Source organism: Moschus berezovskii, chromosome 4, assembly GCF_049115385.1.
Source record: "Moschus berezovskii isolate FMDL1 chromosome 4, NW_MosBer_1.0, whole genome shotgun sequence".
NCBI classification, from domain to species: Eukaryota; Metazoa; Chordata; class Mammalia; order Artiodactyla; family Moschidae; genus Moschus; species Moschus berezovskii.
The window spans coordinates 72,676,580-72,690,900 of NC_142463.1; the positions used below are offsets into that span (position 1 = coordinate 72,676,580).

Sequence of the window (14,321 nt, forward strand, 5' to 3'; positions counted from 1 at the left end):
ACAAACAGAAGAGATAGTGCAAAGACCCTAGGGCAAGAGTGAGAAAGAACCTGTCATGCTCTAGAAACAGATGAAAGGTCAGTGTGGAGTTTCAGTCTGAGATAAAGCCAAACAGGGAAGAAGCCATCTAAACCAAGGTAAGGTACAATAGGAAGCCAGTGGAGGGTTCCCTGGTGATTCAGTCGGTAAAGAATCCACCTGCAGTGTGGGAGACCTGGGTTCTACCCCTGGGTTGGAAAGATCCCCTGGAGGAGGGCATGGCAAGCCACTCCAGTATTCTTGCCTGGAGAATCACCACGGTCAGAAGAGACTGGAAGGCTGCAGTCCATGGGGTTGCAAAGAGTCGGACACGACTGAGTGACTAAGTACAACATACAGCACAACAAGGATTTGTAACATGATCTGATTTTTCTAAATGCCACTCCCATTTCTGTGTAGGAAATATGAATGAATGCCAAATTTTGATCAGCTTAATGTTATTTCAAAGACTGCCATGTTTCCTCTTCATTTCTTTTGATTACCAGATGATATGTTGAACTTTTGATTAGCCTCTAAGTCCTTTCCAAGGTAGATAGGCATTCTCCAAGGATAACTAAGAGTCAGCATAAATAGTATTTGACAAGTGCACATAATAGAATCACTTGTTCCTCCTTCAAGTAACATAGGAAATTCAAATTGTGGATGGTAAAGTTTAAGTCCAACAATTAGCTATAACTGGGAATTCTCTGGTTAATGGTAAAATGAACTCTCTTGATTCTAAAGGTAATTGTATGTCCATTTTTAATACTTTTTAATAAACTTAATGAATCTGGTTAGAAACACTAATAATTAAAAAAGCCAAATGAATACACAGGCATAATCAATCAACTCATCTACTTAATGTCTGTCTATGGGTACTTATAAATAAAGCCTTATATGTACTGGAAGTCCAATCTTAAAATCTCTTTTCCCTAAATTATTCAGTCTTCTCCCTCACCTAACAGAAATGCTGAAGATTGAGATTCCCATGGGGTAGATCCTGCAGGACTTGCTGGGAATCTTCACTGGGGTGGCTCATAGGTACTTCAAAAATCATCATGTCTCTAAGATCTTTCTGTCCCCCAATCCCTTCCTGAGGCTGGGACTTTGTCCTTTTCTTCTAGGTCCCCCATGAATAACAGCACAGTGACCTAAGTGCTTCATAAAGGGTAAATGACCAAATGAATAGTAGTAGAAAGTGTTATCAGTCAAGGTCATACTGAAATGCTGCGTGTTTTCTGTTACTGCTCGCCCAAGAACAGAGGACTTTCAACTCTATGCCCAGCTTTCATCATCTACATTTAATCTTTAGTTACTCCATGGGCACACAGATTAGCACAAATTTTTCTGACAGTTGCTGAAATAGAGCATTTCATAATTTCCAATCAATGGGAAAAGTTTCTCTCATACACATTGCTATTGCTATTGCTAAGTCACTTCAGTCGTGTCCGACTCTGTGTGACCCCATAGACGGCAGCCCATCAGGCTCCCCCGTCCCTGGGATTCTCCAGGCAAGAACACTGGAGTGGGTTGCCATTTCCTTCTCCAATGTGTGAAAGTGAAAAGGGAAAGTGAAGTTGCTCAGTCATGTCTGACTCGTAGCGACCCCACGGACTGTAGCCGACCAGGCTCCTCCATCCATGGGATTTTCTAGGCAAGAGTACTGGAGTGGCTTGCCATTGCCTTCTCCCTCATACACATTAGTAATAATCTAAAAATTTTTGTTCAATATTTCTGTCCTACATTTTTTAAAAAGATAAATTTTTCATGAATGTTCTTTCAAAGGAAAGGAAAACCTCTTGTGCTACTGTTTCCCATCCTTCAAAGTCCATTATTTAATTAGGCCTTTGGTAATTGGTTTGGTCATTTCTCCTTGTTCTCACTTAGTAATGCAATTTTTTGGGCCAAGATACATGCATTCCAGGATCTTAGTTCCTAGACCAGGGATTGAACTCACTTCCCTCCTCAGTGAAAGCATGGAGTCCTAGCCACTCGACCGCCTGGAAATGCCCTAGTAATGTAATTATGATCTACATCCCATATCCTTCAACACTTCCTAATTCAATACAGAGTAATTCTTGATGTTCATGATGTAATTTATAATTTTGCTGGGACTGATTAATGTATCTTCCTTAAGATAGTGAGTGAATATAAATGAGTGTCTAGCATCTTTATATTTCAGATGACTTTGTTTTCTTTTCAATGATAGATGTAATAATAGATCCTAGAGTGAGACCAGATTCTTTTGAAAACAATTTGAGAGATGGTGATGCAAAATAGTCACCAAAAATTCCCCAACTCTTCTTTGATGGAGAAGAAAACAAAGAAATCTGAGAAAATTATGGCTCTTACATTGGGGGAAAAGCACCTACATTCAAGAACTGAATGCTGGATTTGGTATCTGCTTAGATCTGCCTGTGAATAATGTCATAGAGAAGGAGTAAAACTGATTAAACTGGTTCAAAAGAACTCCAGCTAATAAATTCTGCTCACAAATATAGAGAGAGAAACTTCCCATAAACAGACTATACATTATATGCTGTAGTGATTTTTTGGAGTTTGTATATTTGTTCAAGTTTGAGGAACTTGTACCTCAAAGTCTACTTCATACACGGATAAGTACTGCTCTACAATTTTTCAGATGTATTAATTCTCTCTCCTTAGATAAATGCTAAAACTCCTTGAGAGTTGGTATCTCTCTTATATTTCTTTTAAATAAATAGTAGGCAATAACAATAGTGGTATCATCATGCATATGATATGACTAATGGCACAAAGTGAGGAGGAACTAAAGAGCCTCTTGATGAGGGTGAAAGAGGAGAGTGAAACAGCTAGCTTGAAAGTCAACATTCAAAAAACTAAGAGCACGGCATTTGGTCCCAACACTTCAAGGCAAATAAAAGGAAAAAAAGTGGAAACAGTGACAGATTTTACTTTCTTGGGCTCCAAACTCATTGCAGATGGTGACTTGCAGGCATGAAATTAAAGATGCTTGCTCCTTGGAAGAAAAGCTATGAGAAACCTAGACAGCATATAAAAAGCAGACATCACTATGCTGACAAAGGTCCATATAGTCAAAGCTATGGTTTTTCCAGTAGTCAAGTACGGATGTTGAGAGTAGGACAATAGAGAAAGCTGAGCGCCAAAGAATTGATACTTTTGAAGCGTGGTGCTGGAGAAGAGACCCTACTGAGTCCCTTGGACTCCAAGGAGATCAAACCAGTCAATCCTAAAGGAAATCAACCCTGAATATTCATTGGAAGGACTAATGCTGAAGCTGAAGCTCCAAAACTCTGGCCACCGAATACAAAGAGGTGGCTCACTGGAAAAGACCCTGATGCTGAGAAAGATTAAAGGCAAAAGAGAAGGGTGCAGCAGAGGATGAGATGGTTAGATAGCATCACCGACTTAATGGACATGAATTTGAGCAAACTCCAAGAGATACTGGAGGACAGAGGGGGCTGACATTTACAGTCAATGGGGTCACAAAGAGTTGGGTATAACTGAACAATAGGCATTAACAAATACAAATGTTATATACAAAATTGTGTGCTTAGTTGCTCAGTCGTGTCCAACTCTTGCGACCTCATAGACTGGAGCCTGCCAGGCTCCATGGGATTCTCCAGGCAAGAATACTGGAATGGGTTGCCATTTCCTTCTCCAACAAAAGTAGGTAACTTCTTATTTATATCACATCAAATTAAAAGAAATCCTAATTGTTGGATCACCAAACAGCATCACTTTTTTAGATGGAGGCAGACAAACAAGATCCAGTCTATGGGGTCGCAAGAGTTGGACACGACTGAGCAACTAAGCACACAATTTGAGTTGACTCACTGGAAAAGACTCTGATGCTGGGAAAGGTTGGGGGCGGGAGGAGAAGGGGACGTCAGAGAATGAGATGGCTGGATGGCATCACTGACTATGTGGACATGAGTTTGAGTGAACTCAGGGAGTTGGTAATGGACAGGGAGGCCTGGCGTGCTGTGATTCATAGGGTCGCAAAGAGTCAGACACGACTGAGCAACTGAACTGAACTGAACTGAGTCTGAAAAAAAAAATCCAGGGAGAGATATTTAAAGTGCTATCTTGTGGAAGAGAGATTATATCAATACAGCACAACTTGAAAGGTCTACAAGAAAAGAGACTTTTTTAAAGCTCAATATACACGTCATACTAATTCTGGAGTTGTTCAAATCCAGGCTGGGTAATCATTCACAGCAAGATAGCATAGTATTTAGAAGCACCAGCTCTGAAGTCATTCTTCAAGTCTGGCTTTCCAACTTAAAGGCTGGGTGACTTCGATATTAAGTTGTTTATAACTACATTAAACATTTGTTTCCAAAAAAGTTAATGTGCAATAAATCTTGTAGGGGATCCTGTTAAACATACAGATTCTGATATCAAAAGTCTAGGCTGAAACCCAAAATTCTGCATTCCTCAAAGACTTCCAAAGTAACAAGAATGTGACTGGTATAAGGAATACACTTGGAGAAGAAAGACTTTCTAAACTTTAGTTTCCTCATCAGTAAAATGGAGCTTAAAACAATTATATTTACCCAATATGATTTTGTGATAATTAAATGAGTTAATGAAGACAAACAGCTTAATGCACTGGCAAACACATAATCTTAACTATCATTAGCTACTGTCTGAGGTAAAAGGACTTGTGAAAAGTAAAAAGTTGGCTTAAATAACTTACATAGGAATTTTGAATCCTGGGATTTTTTTAATTCTTTTAAATATTTTTATTAAAATTGACTCTGTAAATTAACCACATATTAATTAATCAGAATTTGATAAATAAATGAGATACAATTTTAAACACCCAGAAATATTTTAAGGAAGGTTTGCGATTCAAATGGAATAAGCTCACTTCCAAAGTCTCTCACTCAATTTCCCTAAAAACACTGGACAGAACGCGTCGATTAGCTACCTGAGGGCTCTGAAAAGTAAATGGTAGCAAGTAGATTGTGGAAACAAACTACAAATCAAGTTATGACCAATCTGTGGTATGCCTCCTGTTTTTTGTTTTTTGTTTTCCTGCTGATATTTCCTAGTCAGTACACTACTCTGTGGTGCTGGAGAAGACTCTTGAGAGTCCCTTGGACTGCAAGGAGATCCAACCAGTCCATTCTAAAGGAGATCAATCCTGGGTGTTCACTGGAAGGACTGATGCTAAAGCTGAAACTCCAATACTTTGGCCACCTCATGCGATGAGTTGACTCACTGGAAAAGACTCTGATGCTGGGAGGGATTGGGGGCAGGAGGAGATGGGGACGAAAGAGAATGAGATGGCTGGATGGCATCACCGACTCGATGGACATGAGTTTGAGTGAACTCTGGGAGTTGGTGATGAACAGGGAGGCCTGGCGTGCTGTGATTCATGGGGTCGCAGAGAGTTGGACACAACTGAGCGACTGAACTGAACTGAACACTGCTCCTACTCAAATATATGTGACTGAAAGAGTTGGGGAAATCCTCTAGTTTCTTTTGTATGTTTGTTTTCTCTCTTGCCCCAAGTCCTGTGGCAGTGGGAGTGATGGCAGTAGCAGCAGAACTGACATCTAAAGCTGAGGGGAATTCTTTTCTATAACTGTAGTCTGAAGAGTGAGAAGTCTGCAATTCCTGTTGTTTCTTTCTCTTTATCCTTCCCCAACTCAGCTCTCAAAGCTGCAGACTAGGTTGACTTCAGTTTCCCAGCCAGAAGGCCTATAAGGGAGTCCTGAGTTGAACAGTGAACGTAGCTGGATCAAAAGCCTGCTAAATTTTTTAAGAATCAACATTCAATACAGATTATAAAGAAAACCCAGAGTCATATAAGGTAATACTGAAAATGCCTAAGATATCATCCAAAATTACTTGTCACACAAAGAACTGGGACAATCTCAACAACTCATAAGAAAAAAGACAAACAGATACCAACACTGAGATGACTCAGCTATTTGAATTATCATAGACCTTAAAGCAGGTATTATTACATTTCAAGACATAAGGGCCAACAATATTAAAATGTGGAAAGACTGAAGTCTCAGCAGAGAATTTGAAGATATAAAAAAGAAACAAAAGGAAATTTTATTACTAAAAACATATCCAAAACAAAAAAAATCAGTAGATTGACTGTATGGAAAAATGGAGATAACAACAAAAAAAGTCAGTGAGCTTGAAGAAAGATCAGTAGAACAACATAAACAATCAGGAGAAAAAAAGATTGGGGAAAAAAAGGTCTTACATTCTTGTGGGATAAGAACAAAAGGTCTGTCATTTGTCTTTAGGGTCTTAGAGGAAGAGGAGGGACTGTTACAAAAAATATCTGAAGGAAAAATAGCCAAATACTTCTTATACATTGAAAGAGTTAAATCTGTAGATCCAAGAACAGGAGAAACTCAACAAAAGCCACATCCAAATACATTGTAATCAAACTGCTAAAACCCAAAGACAAAAGAAAAATTTTTGCAAGCAGCCAAAGAAAAACAACAGGCTCCATATTAGGGGAACAATGATTCAAATGACTATGCACAGAAACTCTGGATGCCAGAGGCAGTGGAATAAAATTTTTATATATAAAGTGTTAAAAGAACTGAATTCTAAATACAGTGAAAATATCCTTCATGTATGAAGATGAAATAGACATTCTCAGATAAAAGACAACCAAGAGAATTCATCACCAGTAGACCAACTATAAAAGAAATAGTAAAAGAAATTCTTTGGACAAAAAAGAAATTATACAGGAAAGAAGATGGAACCTCAGAGTGAAAGAATAATAACAGAAATGGTAAATATCTGGGTAAATTTATAGACTAGTTTTATTCTCTTAAACTCTCTAAAATATGAGACTTCTAAAAACAAAAATTGTAAGTTTGTCTGGTGAGGTTTTCAAAGTGTGCAGATGTAAGATACATATCAACTACAACCAAAAATGAATAAAGTAACTTATATGGTGGTATAGTTCTTACATTCCATTTGAAATTGGTAAAATATTAGTTCAAAGTAAACTGAAAAATACAGCCATTATAGTCTTAGTGCAGCCATTTAAAGAAAAAACACTATACAAATGAACAGACATAATCAAAGATCCAATAGATATATTAAAATATATACAATAAATTAAACTTTAGATAATAATTTTAGATAAATTAAAATATAATTCTAATATATAAATAAAACATTAAATTAAGTCTTTAATAAATAGATCAATTAAAACGTAATTCTAAAAAATTATCAATTTATATAAAAAAAAGCATCAAAAGAGAAACAGATGAAGGGAAACATAAGGTACAAACAGAAAACAAAAAATAGTAGGCCTAAATTTGCACATATATTTACATTAAATATAAATGGTCTAACCATTCCACTCAAAAGATGGAGATTATCAAAATAGATTTTTAAAAAATCAACACTGAACACTATGCTATATAATAACTTCACTTAAAATATATGATTAAGTTAAAAGTAAAAGAATGGAAAAAGATATACCATGCTAAAAATGCTCAAAAGAAACCTTAACTACTTCTGTCAATATTAAATAATGTAGAGTAAAAGGAAAGGAAAATTACCAGGATAAAAAGACACAGTTTATAAAGAAAAAAGGATCAATTCACCAAGAATGCTGCTGCTGCTACTGCTAATGCTAAGTCACCCCAGTCATGTCCGACTGTGCGACCCCACAGACGGCAGCCGACAGGCTCCGCCGTCCCTGGGATTCTCCAGGCAAGAACACTGGAATGGGTTGCCATTTCCTTCTCCAATGATATATTATAATAATTAATGTATATAAGCAATTGAGACATTCAAAATATATAAAGGAAAAACTGACAGAATTAAAAGTATATAGTATGCTGCTGCTGCTAAGTCACTTCAGTCGTGTCCGACTCTGTGTGACCCCATAGACAGAAGCCCACCAGGCTCCCCCATCCCTGGGATCTCCAGGCAAGAACACTGGAGTGGGTTGCCATTTCCTTCTCCAATGTGTGAAAGTGAAAAGTGAAAGTGAAGTCGCTCAGTCGCTAAAAACGTCAAAACTCCTTTCTCAGTAACTGACAGAAACAAAAAGTAAATCGTCAAGGATATGGAAGAAATAATACCATAAACCAAGAGGAACTAATCTACATTTACAGGTTACTCCAGTCAACAACAGCAGAATATACATTCTTTCAAGTGAACACATGAACAGTACCAAGATAAACCATATCCTGAGTCATAATGCAAATCATAACAAATATAGGAAAATTAAAATTATATAAAGTATTTGTTTCACTATTAACAGAATTAAACTAGAAATCAATATCAGGAAAATGTCCAGAAAATCCCTCAAATAATTAGAAATTAAACAAGCTTCTACAATATCCACAGGTAAAATCAAAGTCTTGAGGAAAATTAGAAAATATTTTGAATTGTATAAAAATGAAAATCCAAATTCAAAATTTGTGGGATGTAGATAAGCAGTGCTACAGAGAAATTAAATCATTAACTATTTATATTAAAAAAGTAGGGAGGTCTTCAAGAACAATCTAAGTTTCTACCTTTAAGAAACTAAAAGGAAAAGCAAAATAAACCTAAAGTCAGCAGAAAGGAACAATAAAAAGCAGAAAAAAATTTTTTTTAAAAAGTAGAGAAAAACCAATGAAATCAAAAGCTGTCTCTCAGAAAAAATCAACAAAATTTATAAACCTCTAGCTAGACTAACCAATGAGAGAGGAAGTGAGAGAGAAGGCACAAATTACCAACACCAGGGAGGAAAGAGAGGATATCACGACAGCTCAATGAGACACTGAAAGGTTAAGAGTTATAAACAACACTATGCAAATAAATACAATAACTTAGATGAAAGGGTGGAACTAATTCCACAAACTACCAAAGTTCACGTAAAAAGAACTAATTCAAATAGGCCTGTATCAAAAGAGACTGAATACACAGGGAAAGATTTCCAAAAAAGTAAAAACTCCAAGCCAACTGCTTTCACCAGGAAATGCCACAGAACATTTAAAGAAATAACACCAATTCTATACAATCTCTTCCAGAGAACAAAATAGGAAACAACACTTCCCAACTTATTTTATGAGGTCAGAATTACCCTGATTCCAAAATCAGATGAAGGCAGTATAAGGAAAAAAAGTAAACAAAAACATAACACCAATATCTTTCATAAACAGAGAAGAAAAAAATACTCAACAAAATATCAGCAAATTGAATCCAGTAATTTATAAAAGGAACAATGTGTCACAAACAAGAGTGGCTTATCCCAAGAATACAAGGATAGATCAACACTTAAGTATCAGTATCAGTATTACGAAGTAACTCATCATATTAACAGACTGAAGAAGAAAAACTATTATAACATCAAGTGATGCAAAAAAAAAAATCATAAGACAAAAACCCAATATTTTCATGACAAAATTCTCAACAATTAGAAAAAATGGAAATTCTTTAACATGATAAAAGGTATCTTCAAAAAACAACAGACCCTACAGGGACTTCTCTGGTGGCCCAGTGGCTAAGTCTCTGCATTGCCAATGCAGGGGGCCTGGGTCTGCTTCCTGGTCGGGGAACCATTTCCCACCTGCCGCAACTAAGAGTTCACATGCCACAACTAAAGACACCTCATGATTGTGAAGGCAAAAGGAGAAGAGGGTGGCAGAAGATGAGATGGTTAGACAGCCTCACCGACTTAATGGACATGAATTTGAGCAAACTGTGGGAGACAGTGAAAGATAGGGAAGCCTGGCGTGCTGCAGTCCATGGGGTCACAGACAGTCAGACATGACTTAGCAACTGAACAACACACCACAGCAAAGACTGAGGATCCCTCATGCTGCAACTAGGATCCTGTGCAGCCAAATAAATTAATTAAAAATAAGTATTTAAAAAAGCCCGACAGCTATCATGTTTAATGGTGAGAGACTAAGCGCTTTCTTCCTAAGATTAAGACAAAGATGTCTTATCTCACCACTCCTATTCAACAATGAATTTTAATATCTAGCCAGTGTCGTAAGAAAACAAACAGGAACAGTTTGTAAAGAAAGAAAACTGTCCCTATTTGCAGAAAATGTGGTATTTTATGGAAGAAAACCCTATGATTCTGCAAAAAAAAAGCTCCTAAAAGTAATGTGAGTTTAGCATGGTTGCAAAATTCAAGATCAAGATACGAATATAACTCGTATTTTTCAACACTAACAATGAACAACTGAATTTGAAATTAAATAAGCATGTGTGTATGCACAGATATATATACACATGTACACAAATATTGTGTATGTATTTATTTATATCAGATTCACAACGAACCCCTGAAACAAATAAATAAATACATACATAGGTTTAAATCTAACAAAAAATGGGAAAGAAATGTTAAAAACTACAAAGTGCTGATTAAAAGTAACATACACCTAAATAAATGGAGACACATACTGTGTTCATGGATTGGAGAACTATATACATAGTTAGAATGACACACATACTACACTTGATCTTAGCCAAAAGGCCGAGAAGACACATATGTGGCTATTACTGAATGATTTAAAAAGAAAAAAAGTCCCAACTAGCATTATTAAATGCATTTTCTTTTAGGCTGGAGATAAATCCTTGAGGATACTGTTTAAAATCTACTTTTGAAAGGACCCAACGAAAGTGCTTTCCCATGAATAAAGCAGCTTCCAACTTGCATTATTCAAGGTGCTCTATCATAATTAATCTGAAACCCTTGTTCCCTTGATCTCTATGTAAATGTAACAGCAATGGAATAAAACAAATGTAAAATGAATCTCTCAAAAAAAAAAAAAAGAATGATACACATACAGTCAATTCTCCCTAAGCTGAATTTAATGCAATTCCAATTCAAACGTTAGCAAGATTTTTTTTTTTTGTAGATACAGACACACTGATTCTAACATTTCTGTTAAAGGATCTTGAATACTAAAAACAATTCTGAAAAGAATAAAATTGGAAGACTTACAGTACCTGATTTTAAGACTTTGCTAGACAACACCAGTGATCAATATAGTAGTGTTCTGACAAAAGGATAGATACATATATATTATATATCAACAGAACAAATAGAGAATCTAGAAATAGAACTATAAAAATATGGTCAATTGAGTTTTGACAAAGATGCAAAGGCAATTCAATGGTGATGATACAATGTCTTCAACAAATGGTACTAGAACAAGCAAACAAGTATTATTCACACTTTTTATTTTCTGTATTTTATGATGATTTAATATCTTTAAAAACTTGCTGACTGGGGACTTCTGCTACTCTGAAGCCAATTCTCAGCTGGGGAACACATGTCTTTTACATGCAACTCCAACCGTCTCTAACTCTCACACACCAAGCCAGTATTTTCCCCTGCCCTAAATCATCCCAGGTCAGGTACCAACTCCTATTCCCTGTTTCAGTTCAGTTCAGTTCAGTCGCTCAGTCATGTCCGACTCTTTGCGACCCCATGAATCACAGCACGCCAGGCCTCCATGTCCATCACCAACTCCCGGAGCTCACTCAAACTCATGTCCATCGAGTCGGTGATGCCATCCAGCCATCTCATTCTCTGCCATCCCTGTCTCCTCCCACCCCCAATCCCTCCCAGCATCAGAGTCTTTTCCAGTGAGTCAACTCATCGCATGAGGTGGCCAAAGTATTGGAGTTTCAGCTTTAGCATCAGTCCTTCCAATGAACACCCAGGATTGATCTCCTTTAGAATGGACTTGTTAGATCTCCTTGTTTCAGGCCATCCTTATTCCCTAAAGTCCATTGGAATAACTCAAACTATACAATCCTATATTGCTTATCCTGTCCTACCTAGATTTGCCCTCAGACACCCTAATAAAGGCTTTATATTTGCCTCTTCCTCCCTCGTGCTTCTGCTTCACCAATCCAGGTACCTTTACGGTCCTAAGTGGCACAGTGTGATCCCTTCTCTCAGGAAATCTAGGTAATTCATTTTTCAATGACATTGACCTCTCCATGCCAACACTCAGTCACCACTATAAAATAAAGTTCCATGAGCATAATTTTCACGTAACATCCATATGCAAAAAATGAACTTCAAGTTATACTTCACTTTATAAAAAATTAACTCAAAATGGATCATTTCTCAGTATCAAACTATAAAATTTTTATAGAAAACCAAAGAAGTCTTTGAGATCTTGGGTTAGATGAAGCACTCTTAGGTATCATCCAAGAGCAGGACTCATAAAGGAGAAATTGTGAAGTAAGATTCCATCAAAATTAAAACTTTTGTTCCCTGACACTGCTAAAAGAATAAAGAGAAGCTTCAAACTGGAAGACAATATATGCAAGTTTTAAATAACTCAATCCAAAAGAACAGGCAAAACAGAGATTGCAAGCTTACCCTTTAAAAGATGGTCTATATCATAAGTCATTCTAAAAACACTAAATCACTACCACTACATACCTAAGAACAGCTAAAATATAAAAACCAACAACTGACAAGTGTTGTGAAGGATGCAGAACAACTGGAACTCTCACACATTGCTAGTTACAATGAAAAAACTCTAAAAAACAGTTTGGCAATTTCTTACAAAATTAAACATCTATCACACCACCCAGTAATCTCACTCCCAGGTGTTTTACCCCAGGAATGTAAAACTTATATTCACACAAAAACTGTAAATGAATATTCATAGTAACTCTATTCTTAATTACCCCAAACTGCAATTGTCCAATTGGTGAATGGATCAACACTGTGGTATAGTCACACAGTGGAATACTACTCAGCAATAAAAAGAAATGAATTATTGATACATGCATAACACTGATGAATCTCAAAAGCATTATGCATAAAAGAAGCCAATCTTCAAAAGATATGTATTATAATTCAATTTATGTGACACTGTGGAAAAGATCAAACTATAGAGATGGAGTACAGATCAATACTTGCCAGGGATAAGGGATAGGTGGAGAGTGTGACTACAAACAGGTACCATGAGGAAATTTTACTGGAGGGATAGAATTATTTCGAGTCCTGACTGTGATCGTAGTGATTACAGAAATTTATATATGCTTTAAAACTTGTGACACGTACACCAAAAACAAGTCCAGTCATCCCTCAGTATCTAAGAGAACTGTTTCCAGGACCACTCATGGATACCAAAAACCCATGGATGCATAAGTCCCTTATGTAAAATGGCATCGTATTTGCATGTAAATTAGGCATAACCTTCTATAGACTTTAAATCATCTCTAGACTATTTATAATACCTAATGCTATGTAAACAGCTATTAAATACAATTAAATGCTATGTAAATAGTTACCAACGCAGACAAATTCAAGTTCTGCTTTTTTGGAAGTTTCTGGAAATATTTTTTCCCCTGAATACTCTCAATCCACAGTTGGTTGAATCCACTAATGTAGAACCCATGAATATGGAAAGTTGACTGTATTTTGCACTTAAATTTTTAATAAAAACCATTTTAAAGAGATACATGAATTCCTTGTTTTAATTTCAATATTTAGTTTACTCAAATTCTGGAGAACAGATCTCACTGTGCTGATAGAAGTTTCAGGGATTAAATCCATTTTGTTAGTCAACCCAAGAAAGAGTGGCTTAGAGGCAATTTCAAATACTCACTTTTCAATTTTAACCAAACAAATCATCAATCCATGGAGAAGAGAATAGATAAAAAGCTCAAATCACATACTAGAATTAAAAACTGAGAGTCAACTTTCAAACTCTAAACTTTCCTATAATCACAGAAATTAAACCCTGTAAGAATTGCAACTCATCAAGTATTCTAGAGATTATACAGTCTGTATATCTACAGACTTTTTTTTTCTCTTTAAAATATTGAAGAAATTACTTACAGCTTTAAGGGTAAGATCACACTGGAAAACAAGTTTACGGAGTTGTGTTAAAATTTCTCTTTTGGTATTTTCTAGATCATTTCGTCTTTCTTCAACATTTGTCACGCACACTTTATAGAGTTCATTTGCTTCTTCTACCTTTAGGAGTTATCAGAGAAAAAAGTGATGCTGGTCCACTGAATCTATATTTTAAAATAAATATACTTATCCTAGTAAAGCTCAATTTAAATGATTGACATGGCTTATGCATGAAAGTTCTGAAACATTCTATGTTTTAGATAGAATATTCCTAAAGATAAATATTCTGTTTTGGTCAGCAATTCAAGGACACCTGACTTCTATGAATAGTTAAGTATAATTTACAATTAGTACATTGTCTATAAAATAAATGTCCATTAATAGACTTTTCTATTTATATTTACCATTTCCTATAATCTTCTTACAGAATTTGTCAATTACATTTCATAAATATTAATAATACAAA

At 36.0% G+C, this 14,321-nt stretch overlaps 1 protein-coding gene and 1 pseudogene across 4 annotated transcripts in view; both read right to left on the reverse strand.

The window, feature by feature from the left end:
- The window catches only part of ARHGAP29 (Rho GTPase activating protein 29), an 89,016-nt gene that overhangs the window by 22,139 nt on the left and 52,556 nt on the right, over positions 1–14,321 (reverse strand). For all 4 annotated transcript variants that reach the window (XM_055401531.2, XM_055401532.2, XM_055401528.2 and 1 more), the window contains one exon: positions 13,838–13,975. In XM_055401531.2, the coding sequence (XP_055257506.2) occupies positions 13,838–13,975 (138 nt within the window). The remainder of the gene's footprint in view (positions 1–13,837; positions 13,976–14,321) is intronic.
- Positions 10,356–10,510, reverse strand: LOC129541917 (U2 spliceosomal RNA; annotated as a pseudogene).